This window comes from Phoca vitulina, unplaced genomic scaffold (genome assembly GCF_004348235.1).
Source record: "Phoca vitulina isolate PV1807 unplaced genomic scaffold, GSC_HSeal_1.0 scaffold6, whole genome shotgun sequence".
Classification (NCBI taxonomy): domain Eukaryota; kingdom Metazoa; phylum Chordata; class Mammalia; order Carnivora; family Phocidae; genus Phoca; species Phoca vitulina.
This window is the reverse complement of record NW_022589709.1, coordinates 56,599,459-56,620,795: the sequence shown is the minus strand read 5'-3', so window position 1 is coordinate 56,620,795 and position 21,337 is coordinate 56,599,459. Positions and strand designations below refer to the sequence as shown.

Below are 21,337 nucleotides of genomic sequence, written 5' to 3'. Positions count from 1 at the left end.
ATAATCAAAATCCTCTAGAACTGTTGAAAGATGATCTTGCTTTCTGTTCTTTGAATAATCAAAAAAAAGAACCACCACGACAGCCCTAGAAAGCATTCTTTACCTGAGGAAAAGTCCTGGGAAACCATACTGAATCTTTGCCTAAGCTTTGGGAAACCGTCATGATGAAGCAGGTAGTGACCCATGCCTTTCTCCTGCCTCTAGGATTATGCATAATTATGAGAAGTTAAAGTCCCGAATCAGTGAAATTGTGGACAGTCGAAGAAGACTGGAGGAAGACTTGAAGAAGCAGGCAGCTGAGTACCGGGAGATTGACAAACGCATGAACAGCATTAAACCAGACCTCATTCAGCTGAGAAAGACAAGAGACCAATACTTGATGTAAGTGGAAAGCCGAACCCTGGAAGCCAACAACTGATAGTTGCAAAAGTTAAGGATACATTATTAATGCGTTTTGCTTTTCTGTTTTCCAGGTGGTTGACTCAGAAAGGTGTTCGGCAGAAGAAGCTGAATGAGTGGTTGGGCAATGAAAATACGGAAGAGTAAGTACTGCCTGCAGGTGGGAGGCAGCAAAGGAGGTTTTTCGTTTTAGGGAAACGCATGACTTGCTTTGTTTGCAGAAAAGTGAGCAATTTCACCACATTTGGAACATCCTCTACAAGCTACATCTCTTTATCCAGAATGTTAAAAAAGGAAAGTTCAGGGAAGGGGGATGGTGATCTAGTTTTCCCCCCCGACGCTGCTGTAAAACGACCCTGTGTCCATAACAAAGGCCCTGGACACCTGAAAACTCCCCATGTGTTTCTGAAACAATCGGGAGGGGGGAAAAAAACAGACACAATTCTTTTCAGTGTATCTCCAAAGCTTAAGTAGATGTTTTGTTTGAATTATTTGAAAACTGGCAGTCCTCCTAGTCAATACATTTCCTGATCTGAACTGGACAAACAGGATTGGTTGATACCCTCCTCTCTGCCCAGGTACCTCAATGTAGTTCCTGACTCGAAAAGAGCAAGAGTTTCACTTACTGGTGTTCTTGGTCCAGGGAGGTCACACTGAAGGCTAGGCTGGATGAGAAAAGGCCGGCCAGGCCGTCCCCGCTGCTCCACAGAGACCCTTTCTCTCCTTCCTCTCTAGCCAATATTCGCTGGTGGAAGATGATGAGGATTTGCCGCACCACGACGAGAAGACCTGGAATGTGGGCAGCAGCAACAGAAACAAAGCTGAGAACCTACTCCGAGGGAAACGAGACGGCACCTTCCTGGTCCGGGAGAGCAGCAAACAGGGCTGCTACGCCTGCTCCGTAGTGTACGTAGCTGCAGCCGTGTTTGGCCTGTCACACCGGTCCTGACGGGTCGCTTGCTTCCGTTCCTTCAGCCACCGAGCTTGGGGCAGGGATTTGAAAAAGTTCCCATCTGGAAGAACCTCACAGTGCAGTGGTGCAGAATAGGAAAGAAGACAGGCTGTTTTTCAAGTCTAGGCAGAAGCACAGAAACCTGCCATGGAGGTCAGACTGGGGTTTGGGTCCTGTTTCACCAGCTACTTAGTCCCAAGTCCAAATCTTTTCATCTTTACAGTGGAACTAGCAATACTTGCCCCCCACCCCCTTTTAACCTCCCAAGGCTAATAGCATTAGAATGTGAGGTAATTCCCACGAGAGCTCCCCCCACAGGGCAGGTCCACAGCAGGAACAGGTCAGAACAGCAAGAGAAATGTCACTGCCCTGTGAGAGCAGGGCACCCAAGAGAAGACATTTCCGTCAGAGGGCATATTTTCCTTTTACTTTTCATACTATTCCCTCCTATCACTTCAGAAAAGGGAGTGTCCTCTAGGAAGGAAAGGTTCTAAAAATACAACATCTTCATGATCTCCTTCCATTTAAGCAGAGAAAAAAACCTACAAGAAAGAGGAAGTAAGAACTTTGAGCTAAGGCCAGGAGAATAGGAGCATATAGGGTGAATGCAGAGTGAAAGGCTAGCCTGCAAGAATCCGACGAATACTGGTAATGGGAGAGCCCCCGTCCTGACGCCAGCCCCGCTCCGAGTGGCGGGAAGCTTCTGCACTTCCCGCGCCCCGGCCCTTCTGTCAGGTCCTTCGTATGCGTGATCGCACTTCTCAAAGCCACCGTGGTACAATATGTACCATTTTAAAATCGCAAATACAGTGGCTCAGTGAGGCTGTCGCCAGCCCACAGCACTCTGCCAGTAAGTGACAGAGCCACGAGTTGACGGCTAGCCCGGGAGGCGCCCCCTCCTGGAGAATGGCCTGCAGAGTGCACTTTCGCATGACGACGACTTCATGAGCAACGCCTCGTGGAGTCGAGAATTGTCTAGGACTGGCTCAAAAGGCGTGTTCTCTCTCTCCTCTGCAGGGTGGACGGCGAAGTCAAGCACTGTGTCATCAACAAAACGGCCACTGGCTACGGCTTTGCCGAGCCCTATAACCTGTACAGCTCTCTGAAAGAACTGGTGCTTCATTACCAGCACACGTCCCTCGTGCAGCACAATGACTCGCTCAACGTCACACTGGCCTACCCCGTATACGCACAGCAGAGACGATGAAGCGCTTGGCCTCGGATCCTGCTCCTGACCTTCAGCCACCCTGAGGCCTCTGGACAGCACAGGGCTCCTCTCCGGCCTTGACCTGTCATTGAGCTGCGGAAACGAAGCCATCTGCCTTCAGATGGGACAAAAGAGTAGAGGGGAAGACACGCAGCCTAGCACCGTGCGGTGACCCTACGTCTCTAATCTGGAGCGCTTGTCCTACCTTTTGTTTTTTGGGGGTTTTTTTGTTTGTTGGTTTCATTTTTGGGGTTTTTTTTTTTTTGGTTTAATTTAAGCCACAACAACACACGACACAAGGAGAAAAAGACATGCAAAAATCTCTGCGTGCAGGGACAAAGAGGCCTTTAACCATGGTGCTTGTTCATGCTTTCTGAAGCTTTACCAGCTCAAAGTGGGGACCTCGGAGACCAGAGGGTGGACAGGCTCCAGAGCCCCGGCCTGCGAGTGCTCGCGCCAGGCTGGCTGGGCCTGGGCCTTGCTGTGCACGGTGGACCCGGACACGTGGCACTGTGGATTATTTCCTTTTCTAACAGATGAACGATATGTAGCAGAAAGGCACTTCGGCTCACAAGAGACATTCTGGGAGACCATCGGCTCACGTACGTTCAGAGGAAATTCTGTTGTAGCAGAGTGCCAGAAAGTGTTTTGTTTAGACTTTGAAAAACAAAAAAAACGACCCCACCAGTGGAAAAAACGGAGCTTGGAAAACAGGACTTTAAATGACATTCATTATATAAAATATGTACATAACAATGGATGACTAACTATCAGATAGATAGATTTGTATCAATACCAAATAGCTTCTGTTTTGTTTTGCTGAAGGCTAAATACAAAGTGCTATGCAATTCTTAATTGTCATTGTTATCTCAATTTTAAATGTACCTTCAGAATAAGCTTCCCCCGCCCATTTCTGTTGCTTGAAAATATTGTCCCTGATTTTTTTGTTAATATTCGTTTGTGATTCTTTTCCTTTTTTTAAAAAAAGAAATGTACAGGATGCCAGTAAAAAAAAGAAAAAAAAAGCTTCAGAATTAAAACTATGAAATATTTTAGTTTTTCTTGTACAGAGTACTTGGCTATTAGCCCAAGGTTAAAAAGTTCATAACAGATTTTTTGGACTAAATGTTTTGTTGGGCAGTGCCTGATAAGCTTCAAAGCTGCTTTATTCAATAAAAAAAAAGAGAAAGATATATAAATATGACAAAGTATCGCTGAGTTCAACAATGTTTCGAGACTCTTAAAATACGGTACCTGGTAATGTTTGTTTCATAAAGAATTGTGAACTTCTTGAATCGGGGGGGGGGGGGGGGTAGAAAAGGGGGTAAAGGGGGGGGGGGGGGGGGGGGTGGCAAGATGGTATGCACTTTCTCATGATTACGGAGAAGTGAGGAACTTATACTTCAGTCTTTTCCCACTCTCATTTGCTAGTTACTATACATTAATGACAAGTACAGACCGACTGGGACTCTAACGGTGTGGCGGCGGGTCAGATAATGTAGTTCGTAGGAAGAAAGTCAGCCTCCTGGGGCGGTGTTCACCTTTATTTGGAACACTGACTGCAGGGTATAATCGCTGCATTTAGAGTATGTGTCTCTTTTTAACATGAGATTACCCATTACAACTAATAAACATTCATTTCAGAAAAAGCCATGACCTGAAAAAAGATTTTTATCTGCACATTTGTTATTTTCCTACCTTCCCATTCAACTGAGACCACAAGGCCAATACCCATGCTCCGAGCCGCTCCTGTGCTGGGCTCTGGAGAGCTCAGTAAAGGCCACTGCAGGGATTCCCGACAGTCCTTCTGGTTCATCCAAGTCAGCGTACGGTTTCCACTTCAGCGTGGGGGAAAGGCAGGGGTCTTAGAGCATCCTTTCCAACTTGGGGCCAGAGGGAGAGTCTGTCCCGGACTTAGACATGCTCAGTCCATTCTGTGTGGCAGCAAGCGTCCGTGTGTGGGGAGGGCCAAAGGATCGGTGTGACAGTCCCGACCCTGGTAGTTACCAGTGGAGTCTCACAAGTGCAGTTTTCCTTTGCCAGGATCGCTTCAGCCACGGCTTTATTTCAGCTACTCCGGGGAGGGCTTTTTGTTGTGGTTTGCAATGGTAATTCCTTTTAAAAACTCTTTTGAAGTAACTGGTCCAGCAGCTGACTTCAACTGCAGAATGTCGGTCTTACGGCCAGACTGTCAGCCCTGAGACCTGACTGCACTGACCAGACCATCTCCCTCTCATCGCCACACGACCGAGGACTGCCCTGCTTGTAAGTGTCGCCTTGAAAACTGTCCTTCCACTTCCCACGCAAGCCCGCCGCTGCTTTAAGAGTGGTTTATAAACTAGCATCCTGGTGGGGTCTTTTTTGGTAGCACATCCATGGATGCTGTTAAGTAAAATTTTCATTTCACATTTAAAATACAAGATCTGAGATGGAATGTTTCGTTAAAAGATAGTTTTGTTAACGTTTTTGGTTCACCACTCTCCCAAGATGGCTCGGTCTCTAGGCACCTGCCTTAGTTTTGCATCTCACAGACGTAAGTGCAGTAGGGCTCTCTCTGAGCAGCCAAGGCAGGCTTCATCATTCCCTGTTTATAGTGAGTTACACTGCAGCCATGAGGTCACGCCTCTGCCAAGTGCCTTCTGGATTGCGTGTAGCGTGCCCACCACATTCGTCAAGCTAAACTACATGCTTGACCAGAAGAGCTCTTGGGGTTCCATTGGTCATCTCCTAATAACACTGAGTGGCTCATGAGTATGAATGGATACAGCAGAGGCACTCCTGAGAACATGCTTTCATGCACGCAGTGATTTTTTCCCCATGCACTGCAGCATCCAGAGGCTAAGCTAGCTGCAGCGAGGCTGTGAGGGGGCTGGACAGTGGGAGCACGGGGACCCGATGCTACCCACAAGAGAAAAATCCTAACCCTGTGAGAAGGCAAAAAGCATGTGTTTGCAACATCTGACAAGTTCACGGCCCTTGATATATGTATATATGTATATGTGCATGGACTGTTTCCAGTACACCTTTCAGCCAAAACAGATCCACAGTCGTTGAGTTCAAGTACATAACAAGCACATGTCTAGTACAACTCTTGTGTATGTGTATGGGTTTTTTTTTTTTCCTTTGAAGTGGCTTTGTTTTGTCTTCTAAAGGTGAAAATTGTTGGCAAGTGAAGTGAGAAGTTCATAATTCTTTGGCTTTTCTCTGCTTTGTAAAGTTTCTCCTTTCGGTGAGCTGGTCTGGATGACTCGCTTAACTTGGAAATCCTCATTTTCAGTGTGTCGAGTCAAAATGTGTTTATGTGAGCTGTCACTGTGGGGAACTAAGTGCTTTGTCATATAGCTGGTTATGAACTAGTAACGTGTTTGGGAGTCCTACTGATGTTCCTTAATGGGAGAAAAATTCTGCTGGTTTTAACACCTGTGCTTTTGCTATGCATGGTATCCAAGTAGTCGGAAAGCAGACCCTGAAATCTGAGTTCAGGCTCTTTTAAGAAAGGGGCAGTTTAAAGCACAATGCCTCACATGGGACAAAGTTCGAAAATGCCAAATTCTTATTTTTTTACAAAATCCAGTTGTATAAAATACTAATACTATGAGTAGCAAGGGAACAGAATTGGGTTCATTGGAAACACTATCCAACTTAACATTAAACTTGTCACCATGAGATAGCATTAGCTGCCCAGGATGCTGCTATTAAAAAAAAAAAAAAAAAAGGCAAAACAAACAAACTCATTTATATGTGTGTATTTTTTAAAGCTACGGTCTGTTCAATGTTTTTACAAATCTGTTTATATGACATTGTTAAAATAAAGTTGGTCTTTTGACGAGAGGGAGGATGTCATGGTCAGTTGTAATTCTGCCTTTACAAGGCAACTGGGTTGGGGGTGGGGGGAGTGTGCCTCCTTGACACTTTGTTCAAGCTATGGATTCAGTGGAGCTATGTCTTGTTGATTTCAGTTGCTTCGATGCATTGTATTAGGTCTTCAAACAGAATAAAGGTTGTTTTGAAACTTAAGTTACGGTTCGAAATTTCCATTATCACGTAAGAAACACTGAACCTGAACCTGCTCTCTTCCTCTTCCAGTTAACAAATGCTGCTGCTGTTCCCCCAGTCTCCCACCTACCTGTTTTCATCCTGTCATCACATTAGCTCATTTTTGTGAAGTGAGAAAGACACTACGTAGTCACAAGAATGACAGGTTAGTGTTGTTGGCAAAATTCCACTACCTCCTTAATGACGAAAACAAATACCTCTAGGTGATATCATTTCAAATCACGTTCTTGCTATAATGGCCACTGTCCATCCGTCCTTTCCCTTGTCCACCATCCATCCCCAAACCTTCAGAATTGTTCTCGACAAACTATGTTTTGTTAAGGGAGCGGTTTTTGTCTCTAGTCTCTAGTCAGCACGTACTGAACGCCCACGGTACAGGGACAGCATGAGGCGGTGTTCAACAGGGCGAAGTGTGACACGGGGTGTGACATGCGGCTCAGGGAGGGAGCTAAACTACACTCCACATCGAGGTTTCTCATTGTAGCATCTAGTTAATATGTACAAACCATTCTTAATGTGAAATAACTTGCCATTTGTTTTTATTGCTGAGCAAATTTACAGTGATGCTATTTTGCATGGACACGGCACTCATTTACCACGGAGGCACAGCAAGGGTCCCAGACAGGAAGGCGTGGTCCAGTCATGGAAATGAGAGGGGCGCAGAAATACAGTCATGGCGGCAAGGACTAACAGAGTGTGGCAATAACAAATGCACTTCCTGCTCCCCCCCGCCCCTCCCCGCTCAGTTCTGTCTCCAGAGAACTATACTTATCCCCAGGGTCTTTTGCCCTCTGGTTTCTAGGTCCTGAGTCTTGCCGTGGCACCAACTCTTGCCCGACAAACCCTCTCTCCAAGGTTTCAGCAGCCCCCCGATGCTCTGCCGCTCAGTAGAAGCCTCTGGTTTCTGAGCTATACATCAGTGCCTGCTCCTGTATTTAGTCTAGCCCAAGGGCTGGTAGCAGCTTTCTGCTGCTACTAATCCTCTGCATTCCCTCACCAGCACCTGTTTGGTTTCGGAGCCCTTCCATCACATGAGTAACCAATTCTCTTGATTTATTCATTCCCTTCTGTACGAGCTAGAATCTTTTTTTTCCTGGCTGATCTCTGATCAATAAGCCATGTAAGTATCCATTCAACACTTCCCGTGCATTATCTCATTTAATCCTTAACACAATTTTGAGTTTAAAGACAATATCCCCATTGGACGTTAAATGATTTCCTCAGATCATGCAACAATTAGAGCACAGAGTCCAACACCTAAGTGGTCTGACTCAAGCCAAAGCTCTTCACCCCGCCACTGTAACAGCCTTCCAGTGGGAAATGCTAGGGGGGGTTCAGAGGAAGGTTCACTGGTTACACTTCCTGATGGGGATCTAAGTGGTTCTCCACTGGCAGGCAGCACACAAGTGGCCAATAACGAATGGCAGGAAATGGCATAGGTTGGCTTTAGACCAGCGGGTTCCTGACTAATAGCATTAGCACCAGCACTATTTGGAAACCTGTCACAAGTACAAATCCAAGGTCCTCTCACTCTGAGAGTAGGACCCAGCAATCTCTTTCAGCAAGCTCTCTGATTTTAATGCATACTATAGTTTGAGGATCACTACACTTAAGATCACCTGATTATTGAAATAGTACTGCCAGTATTTTAATTAAAAGCCACCACCATTAAGGAGTGATAGAAATATATTTTACTTTATGATACAATTTATATTCACAGCATTGAGTCTATATAGAAAATAGACTGATTTTCAGGTTAGGAGGCCTAGGCTGGTCTTAGCTCTGTTTTTAGCCCACTGTGGGAACTTGGCCAACTCAATTCACCTATCTAGGCCTCTAACCACCTATCTGTAAAAATAAAGTTGTGAGTCTAAATAGTTGCAGACACTGTGATGTGATTTAGTGGAATGAATGAGACTACTCAATCCCCTGGTTTTCCGTTTACAATGTGGCCACAGTTGTAACCCACAACATAACTGGTGACTGCAGATCACTGCAACTGATTAAGAACTGGCCCCTTGTGTCGTCAGCGACCATGGCCAAGAATGCATTAGCAGAATTAAGGCCCATTTTGCTAGCTAATGTCTTAAAGCTACACTTGAGGTGAGTCAAAATGGGAAGTCAAGTTCTTGATAATGTGAAGAAGAGTATACTTGGAAATGACATTTTGTCTATCTATCTAAAGCATGAGGCCCTGAGTCAGAGGACATGGCCTACAAAATCCTGTGGGGCATGGCAGGGGCAAGCAAGTATGATATGTTAAGAACAGGTACTATATCAACCCACTAAAAATTTTTTTCTCAACTTCCCCCTTAAAAAGTCTAACTAAAAATAAGAATTTTGTAAAGACTTAAATGTAAGACTAGAAGAAAACATAGGAAAAAAGCTCTCGGACATGGGTCTTGGTGATCGTTTTTTGGCTATGACCCCTAAAGCACAAGCAACAAAGTAAATAATAAACGTGGGACTACATCAAACTGAAGAGCTTCTTCACAGCAAAGGAAACTATCAACAAAATGAAAAGGCAATCTATGAATGGGAGAAAATATTTGCAGACTATATATCAGATAAGGGGTTAATGTCCAAAATACATACAGAACTCATTACACTCAATGGCAAAAAGAACCCAAAGAATCCAGGTTAAAAATAGGCAGAGGACCTGAACAGAAAATTTTCCTTGGAAAATAAATGAATGGCTGAAGGTACATGAAAAGGTGGCCTATGTCAATAATCACTAGGGAAATACAAGTCAAAACCACGAGATAGCACTTCACACCTGTTAGAATGGTTATTAATAGCAAGTGACATAACCAAGACTGGGACATGGTTGTTCTTGTGAGGGGAAAGAATTACCTAACAACCATTCATGAACAAAACACCACTGGAAGAATCTTAGAACAGGGAGTGGGGCTGAAGTACCCAGTGCACCACAGGGAACAGGACAGACTGCCCTGCAGGGGTGAGAGGAACAGCTACATACTGATCGCGTTGCCCCTCCTCCAGGCCAGGGCAACACCGTGCCAGGAGATCTCCCCTGAGCCTGCAATTCCTCCAGCAGAAAAAGAGAGGCCAGGGGTGACACCCAGCCCTCACAGCATGGGGGGGGGGGGGTCCGTTCCTGAGAGCCTCTCTTCTGGTTCTGTCTCACAGAGATCACCAGGGATTCCATAGGACTCAACCACTGGCAATGGAATTGTAACACAGAAGGCAGTTGGGGTTTCCGTTAACCAACACTTGGATGTTGGCAGACCAAACTCCTACCTGTAGAGCCCAAGTAGTAGCTCCCAAGCAGCAGTTTTGCTCATCTGCAGTACCATGTCAGGAGGGTTCTCTGACCAGGGTACTTGGCAGGGTGAAGGGATACCTGATTATTAGGGCCCTCAAACAAAAGGCTTCGCCAGCCCTGAAGTCTGGTCTGCCCCTGCCCATGCAGAAAGGCCGAGTCATAGTCCCATTCACTGCAGAGCATGGGCCGCAAGCCCATCTGACAGGAAGGGCTGCGAACACCTAGCGGCTGTGTAAACCGCATCATTCAAGCCAGAGGACAGGCAGGCCAAGATGATCACCCTCAGAGCAAAGTCAGTGGCTCTGTCTGGCCAGAGAACCCGGGGCACAGGTCTGCTTAAGTCAAGACCACAAAAAGCCTAGTGGCCTTGGAGCTACTTCTCTCACTGCATTAGGCAGAGAAACTAATTCATATTAGTTTCAATCATCTTACTGCTGAATACAATCTTCAGCCCGCCTGACCAGGGAACCTTATCAAAACACATAGGAAGTGGCAGAGCCCATCCAATAGCCTTGCTTACAGGTGGACTTGCATAGAAGGGCACAGGTCATGGCTTTCCCTGTCTGCAGAATAAAACCAGTGGCCTCGCCTGACCAGGATAGTCAGTGTACACACTTCCCTAATTTGGGTCCCCAAACAATGAGCCAAGCAGGCCCTGGGACCCATCCAGTTGCCCTGCCAGGTCAGGGAAACTAATTCACAGCCCCACGTACTGCTGAGTATAGGACCCAATCCGACTGTCTAGTAAGCCTGACCAGAAAATCCAGGCAACTGCGGAGCCCATCCTACAGCCTCACTTGGCCAGGGAATCACAACAGCAGTCCTATCCAGCTGTTCTCAGTCAGTGTCATACCATCCCTCCCACTCCTCCTGATGACCTCGGAGCTTGAACAGTTGCCTCACCCCAAAATAGACGCTAATACCAGGCCCCATCTGCCCAAGAACATTACCAGCAGACATGTCCCAAAACCCGAGCTGAACTGACTAATGAAAACCTGTCTCTGCCAAAGCTAACCATTGAAGTCTGGAAGAGGAAACCAATCACTCAAACGTGCAGATACCAGTGTAAGAAGTCAAAGATCATGAAAAATCAGGTAAATATGACCCCACCAAAGGGAACTAATAAAACTCTAATAACTGACCCTAAAGAAATGGAGATCTTGACACTTAACCTTGAGGCACTTGGGTGGCTCAGTCGGTTAAGCGTCTGCCTTTGGCTCAGGTCATGATCTCAGGGTCCTGGGTTTGAGCCCCACGTCGGGCTCCCTGCTCAGCGGGGAGCCTGCTTCTCCCTCTGCCTGCTGCTTCCCCTGCTTGTGCTCTCTCTCCTTCTATCAAATAAATAAACAAAATCTTAAAAAAAAAAAAAAAAAAAAAATGGAGATCTAAGTAGTGTCAGACAAAAAATTCAAAATAATCCTCTTAAAGAATTTTAATGAATTACAAGAATGTACAACTAAATGAAATTAGGAAAATAAAGCATGAACAAAATGAGAAATTCAACAGAGAAACCATCAAAAAAAAAAAAAAACCCCACCCCAAAGAGAAATCCTACAGCAGAAAAATATAATAACTTAAGTGAAGTATTCAATAAGGAGCTTCAAAAGCAGACTCAACCATGAAAAAAGAAGGATTAATTTCAAATGTCTTACATTTCAAATTGCTCAGTCAGAGAAGCAAAGAGAAAGAAGAACCAAAAAGAGTGAAGAAAGCCTACAAAATTTATAAAACACAAAGAAGCATTACTCTTATTATGGGACTCCCAAAGGGACAAGACAAGGGAAAGGACAAAAGGGATATTTAAAGGAATAATGACTGAAAACTTCCTCAAAATGGAGAGAGAAATAAACATTCAGATCCAAGAGGCAAAAGGACCACAAACAGGCTGAAGCCAAATAGGGCTACATTAAGATACATTATAATTAAATTATAAAAGTCAAAGACAAAGAATTTTAAAAGCAGCAAGAGAAAAGAAATTAACTACAAGTGAACCCCTGTAAGTTTATCAGCAGTTTTCTAAACAGAAAGTTTCCAGGCCAGGAGATAACATGATGATATATCCAAAATATTGAGAGAAAAAAAACCTGTCAACCAAGAACACTATACCTAGCAAAGCTGTCCTTCAGAAACGGAGGAGGGATAAAGACTTTCCTAAACAAACAAAGTCTGGGGGAATTCATCACCACTAGATTTTCCTTACAAGAAATGTTGAAGGGAGTTTTTTGAGTGAAAACAAAAGGACACTATTTAACATCATAAAAACCTAAGAAGGGACTGTAAAACTCACTAGTAATGGTAAAACCACAGTCAAAGTTGGATTCCATAATATGGTAATGGTTGTAATTCACTTACAATTCTAGTTTAAAAGTTAAAAAATACAATAAAATAATCCAAGTACAGCTATGTTATTAGTTACACAGAATAAAAAAATATATAAACTGTAACACCAGTAATCTAAAACCTGAGGAGAAGAAGTACTAGTGTAAAGCTTAGGAATGCTACTGAAGTTATTAGTTTAAAATTAGGCACTGTAGTTTTAAGATGTTTTATGTAAAACTCATGGTAACTTGGGAAAAACCTGAAGTAATTTCACAAGAAACTCTCAGGGAAGATGGCGGAGTAGGAAGATCCTATGCTCACCTTTTCCCAAGGATTCAACTAGATAACATCCACATCATTGTAAATAACCTAGAAAAAACAGCAAAGACTGGCAGAACGGATTCTCCACAGCTAAACGTAGAGAAGAGGCCACATCGAAGTGGGTAGGAAGGGCAGAGACACCATCAGGAGCTAAAGAGATTCACAGGACTGTCCACAGGAGGGAAGGACATGACAGGCACAGGAAGGTGAATGAAACAGACCCTCACACCAGGCACCCTAGGCATGGGGAACGTGCACAGGGAAGACAAACCTCAGAGATATTTGAAGCTTTGAAAACCAGAGGGGCCAAAATTCAGGAGTTCTTACAATCAGCAAGCTTAACACCTAGAACTTTAAAAATCTGCAGTCTTGGCTCTTGGAGACCCAAAGGGTGAGAGGAAACTGAGTCCCTGCCCTTCAAGAGACAGCACGACAAACAGCCCTGCTGAAATACAACATAGAAGCAACAGCTCTCAGAGCATGTGCTGGGGTTGGGGGGCAGGAATTGTTGGGACACTTTTCTAAGAACAATAGTGCTTTTTCTCCCACACTTCCTAGACTAGATACATGGACACCTAGATGAATGAGTGCAGCACCAACACTTTCCACCTAGCTTGCTGTAACAGTGCCCTGCCCCTGCATTCTCCTGCAGATATGACCCCTGCAGCCAGGCCTTTGGTCCAGGTCCCCTCCCACAGCAGACCTGTGAATACCTTGGTAACACTGCCACCCTGCTCCTGAGTTTTCCTGCAAACTTGACCCCTCCAATGCACCCTTAGCAGGAGCCCATTCAAACCAATGCCATAAGCCTGGCAGTGCAAGCAGCCCCAACAGGGGCGAGCACCACTACAAAGTGACTCCTACCCTGGGGAGAGGGGAAGATATCCACACACACACCAGTCCAAATGCAGCCCCAAGAGTGGACTGGCGGCAGGCATCTGATCTAACCACAGGGCCTGCCCACCAATGAAAGCATCTCAAGGGCGAACACAGGGAAAATGCCCTGCAGTTCCATGCTATTCCATCTCTGGCAAAATGCCCGATCTGACACAACTCAAGTCTAGTGTGGCCCCAGACTAGCCCACTAATAACACAGGAACCAAACCCTGCCCACAACAGACAAAGTGAGCCATTGCAGATGAAGGAAAAAGTGGCTTGGCCACAACAATAGGGCACATGCAACACACACAGTAGACATCCCTGAAGCACCAGGTTCTGGTGAACAGAGACACTGTAATGCCAGGCACTATAGGAACTCTTCTTAATAAGACCACTACTTTCAAAAGCAGTTTAGACAAAATGAGGAGACAGAGGAGTATCTCCCACATGAAAGAACAGGACAAAATCACAGCACACGAGCTAAATGAAAGAGAGATAAGTAATATGCCTGATGGAGAATTTATAACAGTGGTCATAAAGATACTCACTGGACTTGAGAATATAGAATGGAGAACCTCAGTGAGACCCTCAACAAAGACACAGAAAACATAAAGAACCAATCAGAGATGAAGAATGCAACAACTGAAACTAAAATTAAAAATACACCAGGTGGAATAAGTAGTAGACCAGAGAAAGCAGAAGAATGGACCAGTGACCTGGAGGACACAGTAATGGAGAGCCATCAACCTGAACAGGGCAGAAAAAAAAATAATAAAAAATGAAAATAGACTAAGGGAACTCAGCAACACCATCAAGTGTAATAACATTCTCATTATAGGGATCCCAAAAGAAGAGAGACAAAAGGGAGCAGAAAAATTATCTGAAGAAATAATAGCTGAAAACTTTCCAAATTTGGAGAAGGAAACAGAAATATGGATCTAGGAGCATAGAGAACCCATAACAAAATCAACCCAGAGAAGTGCACACCAAAATGCACAGTAATTAAAATGGCAAAAAGAGAATTTTTAAAGAGCACGGTAAAAGAAAATAGTTACATAGAAGGGAAATTCCATAAGGCTAGCCAGTGGATTTTTCAGCAGAAACTCTGCAGGTCAGAAGAGACAAAGGAGGACACTATATATCATAAAGGGAATAGGTCAGCAAGAAAATTTAACAATTGTAAGTATTTATGCAACCAACACGGGAGTATCCAAATACATAAAGCAGTTAATAATAATCATAAAGGAAGTAATTGATGGTGACACAGTAATAGTAGGAGATATTAACACTTCACTTACATCAACGGATAGATTATCCAATCAGAAGATCAATAAGGAAATGGTGACTTTGAGTGACACATTGGACCAGATTGACCTAACAGATATTCAGAACATTCCATCCTAAAACAGCAGAATACACAATCTTTTCAAGTACACACAGAACATTCTCCAGAATAGATTACAAATTTCAAACCTCAACAAAATCAAAAAGGATAAAGTCTTAGGTGGAATTTAAGAAACAAAACAGATGAACAAAGGGGAAGAGAAGGAAAAATAAAATAAGATGAAAACTGAGAAGAAGTCAAACCATAAGAGACTCTGAAATAGGAAACAAACTAAGGGTTGCTGAAGGGGCGGGGGGAGGGGTGAGATGAAAGGATAACTGGGTGATGGGCATTAAGGAGGGTACCTGATATAATGAGTGCTAGGTGTTATATGAAACTGATAAATCACTAAATTCTACCTCTGAAACTTAAAAAAAAAAAAAGAAGAAGAAGAAAGTCAGACCATGCATCTGTTCTGACCACAAAGCCATGAAGTTAGAAATCAACCACAAGAAGAAATCTGGAAAGAACACAAATACATAGAGGTTTAAATAACATGCTACCAAACCCTAAATCGGTCAATCAAGAAATCATAGAAGACCTCAAAAAATACATGGAGACAAATGAAACTGAAAACACAATGGTTCACAATTTGGGGGATGCACTAAAAGCTGTTCTAAGATGGCAATTTATAGCAATACAGGCCTACCTCAAGAAGAAAAATCTCAAACAACCTAACCTTACACCTAAAGAGCTAGAAGAGAACAACAAATAAAACTCAAAACCAGTAGAAGGAAATAATAAAATTAGAGCAAAAATAAAATAGTGGGGCGCCTGGGTGGCTCAGTCATTAAGCGTCTGCCTCCGGCTCAGGTTGTGATCCCAGGGTCCTGTGATTGAGCCCTGCATCAGGCTCCCTGCTCCGCGGGAAGCCTGCTTCTCCCTCTCCCACTCCCCCTGCTAGTGTTCCCTCTCTCGCTGTCTCTCTGTCAAATAAATAAATAAATAAATAAATAAAATCATTTAAAAAAAAGGAAAAAAGAAAAAAAAAGAGGTAACAAAATAGAAACTAAAGACAAAAAACAATAGAATAGATGAATGAAACCAGGACTGGTTCTTTGAAAAGATCAACAAAACTGATAAACCTTTATCCAGACTCATTAAAAAAAAAAAAAAGAGTACTCAAAGTCAGGAATGAAAGAGAAATACAACTGACACCACAGAAATACAAAGGATTCTAAGAGATTATGAAAAATTATATGCCAACAACCTAGAAGAAATGGATAAATTCCTAGGGACATACAACCTACCAAAACTGAAGCAGGAAGAAAGAGAAAATTTGAACAGACTGATTACCAGCAACAAAATTGAATTAGTCATCCAAAAACTCCCAACAGACACAAGTCCAGGACCAGAAGTCTTCACAAGTAAATTCTACCAAATACTTAGAGAAGAGTAAATACCTATTCTTCTCAAACTATTCTAAAAAATAGAGAAGAGGAAGGAAAGTTTCCAAATTCATTCTATGAGGCTAGTTATTACCCTGATACCAAAACGAGATAAAGACACCATAGAAAAAGAGTACTAGAGGCCAATATCTCTGATGAACATAGATGCAAAAATCCTCAACAAAATATTAGCAAACCAAATCCAACAATACATTAAAAAAATCATTCACCATGATCAAGTGGGATTTATTCCCAGGATTCAAGGGTGGTTGGATATTCACAAATCAATCATCGTGATACATCACATCAAGAGGAGAAAGGATAAAAACCATATACTCATTTCAATAGATGCAGAGAAAGCATTTGACAAGGTACAACACCCATTCATGATAAAAATCCTCAACAAAAGAGGCTTAGAAGGAACATACCTCAACATAATAAAGGCCATATATGAAAAACCCACAGCTAACAAGATACTCAATGGTGGAAAAACCGAAAGCTTTTCCCCTAAGGTCAGGAACAAGGTAAGGATGTCCACTCTCATCACTTTTATTCAACATAGTACTGGAACTCCTAGCTACAGCAATCTGACAAGAAAAAGAAAAGGCATCCAAATTGGTAAGGAAGAAGTACAACTTTCACTCTTTGCAGCTAACATGATACTATATACATAGAAAACCCTAAAGACTCCACCGAAAACTATTAGGACTGATAAATGAATTCAGTAAGATCACAGGATACAAAATCAGTAACAGAAATCCATTGCATTCCTATAAACTAATAATAAAGCAGATAAAGAAATTAAGAAGACATCCCATTTACAACTGCACAAGAAAGAATAAAATACTAATAAATTAACTTAACCAAGGAGGTAAAAGATCACTGCTATGAAAACTGTAAAACACTGATGAAAGGAATTGAAGATAACATAAACAGAAAGATGTTACATGCACACAAACTGAATATTGTTAAAATGTCCACACTACCCAAAGCACTCTACAGATTTAATGCAATCCCTACCAAAATACCAACAGCGTTTATCACAGAACTAGAACAAACAATCCTAACATTGTTACAGAACCATAAAAGACCCCACATAAAAAAGCGACCTTGAAAAACAAGAACAAAACTGGAGATATCACGATATCCGATTTCAAGATATACTACAAACCTGTAGTAATCAAAACAGTTTGGTACTGGCACAAAAAGAGACACAGTGATCAATCGAACAGAATAGAGAGCCCAGAAGTAAACCCACAATAATAAGATCAATTAATCTTTGACAAAGAAGTCAAGATGGAACAAGACAGCTTCTTCAACAGTGGAGTTGGGAGAAGTGGATAGCTACATGCAAAAGAATGAAACTGGACTACTTTCTTATACCATACACAAATACAATTTCAAAACGGATTAGCGACCTAAATATGAGACCTGAAACCATAAAAATCCTAGAAGAGAGCACAGGCAGTAATTTCTCTGGCATAGGTCATAACATTTTTCTAGGTATGTCTCCTGAGGCAAGGGAAACAAAAGCAAAAATAAACTATTGGGACTACATGAAATTAAAACCTTCTGCACAGCAAAGGAAACAACAACAAAACCTACAGAAAGGAAGGAAGGTATTTGCAAATGATATATTTAAATAAGGGATTAGCATCCGAAATATATAAAGAACTTATTCAACACAACACCAAAAAAACAAATAATCCAATTAAAAATTAGAAGACCATGCCTCCAAAGAAGACATACAGATGGCCAACAGATACATGAAAAGATGTTCAACTCACTCAGCATCAGGGAAGTGCAAATCAAAACTATAATGAGATATTACCACACACCTATCAGAATGGTTAAAATAAAAATGCAAGAACAAGAAGTGTTGGCAAGAATGTGGAGAAAAAGGCACCACCTCTTACACTGTTGGTGGGAATACAAATTGGTGCAACCACTGTGGAACACGGTATGGAGGTTCCTCAAAAAATTAAAAATAGAATTACTATATGTTCAGCAATTCCAGTAATTGATATGTACTCAAAGAAGGCAAAAACACTAATTCAAAAACATATGCACCCCTCTGTTTATTGCCGCATTATTTACAATAGCCAAATTATGGGAGTCGCCCAAGTGTCCATAGCTAGAGAGATGGACAAACAAAATGTTTTATAACATATATAGATACAATGAAATATTAGCCAGAAAAAAGAATGAAATCTTAACCATTTGTGACAAGATGGATAGATACATACAGCACAATGCTAAGTGGAATGAGTCAGTCAGAGAAAGATAAATACTGTATGGTTTCACTCATATGTGGAATTTAAGAAACAAAACAAGCAAAGGGGAAAAAAGACTAACCAAAAAACAGACTCAACTACACAGAAAAAATTGATGTTTACCAAAGGGAAGGAGGTGGGAGGGAGGATGGGTGAAATAGGTGAAGGGGTTTAAGAGTACACTTATCATGATGAGCACTGTATAGAACTGACCGCTGAATCACTATATCATACACCTGAAATAATATAACATTGTATATTAACTATACTGGGACTAAATTTTTTTAAAATTAACAATTTTTTTTAAAAAGGACTATGTTGAGTAACACATGACATCAAAACAAAAAAGGACAGCTGGATAAGAAACAAGAAAAATTGGATCTATAAAACAATTAACAAAATGCCAATAATAAGTCCCTACTTATCAACAACTGAACATAAGAGGATTAAATTGACCAATAAAAACACATGGAATAGGTGAACAAATTAAAAAAAAAATAGATCCAGTAATATGCTGCCTACAAGAGACATTTTTAGCCTTAAGACACACATAAACTGACAATGACAGAATAAAAATAGGTATTTCAAGCAAATGGTAAGCAACAAAAAGCCAGGGTCGCTTGAAATAGGTATTTTTATCCCTTCACTCTCAGCTCATATTCTTATTTGAAGAAAGAGCTGAAAACATCTCTGACCTGGGGAAGGAGAAAGACATCCAGATCGAGGAAGCCCAGAGAGCCCCAAGCAAGATGAAAATAAAACAAAAATTAGAGATAAAGAGGAAATCTTAAAAGCAGCAAGAAAAAAGCTATTAGTTGCATACAAGGAAATGCCCATCAAGCTATGAGCTGATTCATCAGAAATTCTGCAGGCCAGAGAAAGTGGCAAGATATACACAAAGTGCTAAAAGGAAAACAAACTACAACCATGAATACTCTACTTGGCAAGATTATCATACAGAATTGAAGGGGAGATAGAGATTTCCAGACAAACAAAAGTTAAAGGAGTTCATCACCCTAAACCAGCCTGACAAGAAATGGTAAAGGGAGAGTTCAAGTCAAAGATGGTGAGGTACGAAGACCGTGAACTCACCTCCTCCACAGACACACCAAATCTACACTGATTTATATAGAGCAATTCCTCCTGAAGAAGAACTGAGGGATGACTGAACAGTCTCTGCTCACTGAAAGGTAGACCACCAAAAGAATGGCAAGAGAGACAGAGGCACAGTAATGAAGGGATCTTCACCCATGACACTGTGAACTGCAATGGTGAGGGATAGTACTAAGAGACTGTGAGCAGATATGTCTACCCCAGGGTACAGAATAAAAGCCGCTGTTTAAAGTGGCAACAAAAGTATAAAGGAACCAGGCCTAGAACTGCACCAAAAGGAGAGGTAACTGCTCGCACTTCCTCTGGCTTGGAGGGACTAGTGAGTTCCATGGTTTATATTCCCCCTCCAACTTAATAGTGCTCATGGGAGCAAGATCTGGGTGTCATAGATGGTCTGCCCCCCCCCCAGCAAGCACCGGACCCCTAGTCTACACCAGCCCTGGATGCCTGGGGGCACAGCAAAAAAGCTGTAGTTTAAAAGAGCAATTAGAATATAAAAGATCCAGCCTTAAAACTCTGCCAAACAGCGGGGGAGCTGCTGAAACTCTCTCTGGGTCAGTGGGGCTGGTTTATGCTCCCTTTCCCCCTTAACAGCACACACAGATGCAAGGTTCAGGCACCCTAGCCAGCCTACTTTCTCAAGGAGTCCTGGGCTCCTAGCCCATACCAGACCCAGCTGCCCCACCAGGTGGCCCCAGGGTGGTGCACATCAGGACACCCACAGTCAGCGCTCACTACAGCTCCAGCCATCTTGCCAAGGTAACACAGGCTCAAAGCATACGGGAACACTCCAGGCCTCTACCACTTCAGCTCCAGACAACTTGCCAAGGCACTCCCAGCATACAGCACCCCAGGACCCCACAGCCCATGCCCGATTCACCTGCAGCTGATCCACCAGGGCATCACCCTCACAAAGCACCTGGGAACCTCTGGCCTGTGCCCACTTTGGCTCCAGCTGCTCTGCCAGGGTGCCTCCAAGTAGAGTGCCCCAGAATCCCCCATCTGTGCCCACTTAAGCTTCACCTGTCCTGCCAGGTGTCCTCTGCAGTGACAACCCCAGGATCCCCCAGCTTACATCCACTTAAGCTTCAGCTGTCCTGCCACGGCACCCTCTGCACAGAGAGCCCTGGGACCCCTAGCTTGTACCCACGTAAGCTTCAGCTGTCTTGCCAGGGTGTCCTCCAAGCAGAGAGCCCTGGGACTGCCTTGGCCCATGCTAATTTATGCTCCAGCCATATCATTAGGGCAGCACCAGCACAAAGTGCACTGGGACCCCCAGTCCCTGCCAACCACAGCTCCAGCCATCCAATCAAAGTCACCAGGTACACACAGTCTATACAGGGATAATCATACACAAGACTATTCAAGTATAAAAGAAGTAGCTACTTCACCTAATTCATTGAAACTAACACAGAAAGTCAAACAAAATGAGTAGAAAGAGGAATACACTCCAAATGAAACACACACACACACACACACACACACACACACACACACACACCCCTCAGAAAAAGAACTAAATGAAATGGAGATAACCAATTTACCTGACAAAGAGTTCAAAGCAATGGTCATAAAGATGCTCACTGGCATGGAGAGAAGAGTGAATGAACTCTGTGAGAACTTCAAGAAAGACATAGAAAATATTTAAAAGAATCAGAGTTGAAGACCACAATAACTGAAACGGAAACTACACTAGAGGGAATCAATAGATTAGAAGACGCAGAAAAATGGATCAACAACCTTGAAGATAGTAAAGGAAA

General features: G+C 42.9%; 1 protein-coding gene across 5 annotated transcripts in view; it reads left to right on the top strand.

Moving 5' to 3' along the window:
* Window positions 1-3,859, top strand: part of PIK3R1 (phosphoinositide-3-kinase regulatory subunit 1) — an 80,722-nt gene extending 76,863 nt beyond the window's left edge. For 3 of the 5 annotated variants that reach the window (XM_032404287.1, XM_032404288.1, XM_032404289.1), the window contains 4 exons: window positions 205-381; window positions 474-542; window positions 1,135-1,305; window positions 2,369-3,859. In XM_032404287.1, coding sequence (XP_032260178.1) covers window positions 205-381; window positions 474-542; window positions 1,135-1,305; window positions 2,369-2,558 — 607 coding nt within the window. In that variant the 3' untranslated portion in view covers window positions 2,559-3,859. The remainder of the gene's footprint in view (window positions 1-204; window positions 382-473; window positions 543-1,134; window positions 1,306-2,368) is intronic. The other 2 variants (XM_032404291.1, XM_032404290.1) reach the window with 1 other exon arrangement.
* The last annotated feature ends 17,478 nt before the right edge of the window (window positions 3,860-21,337 follow it).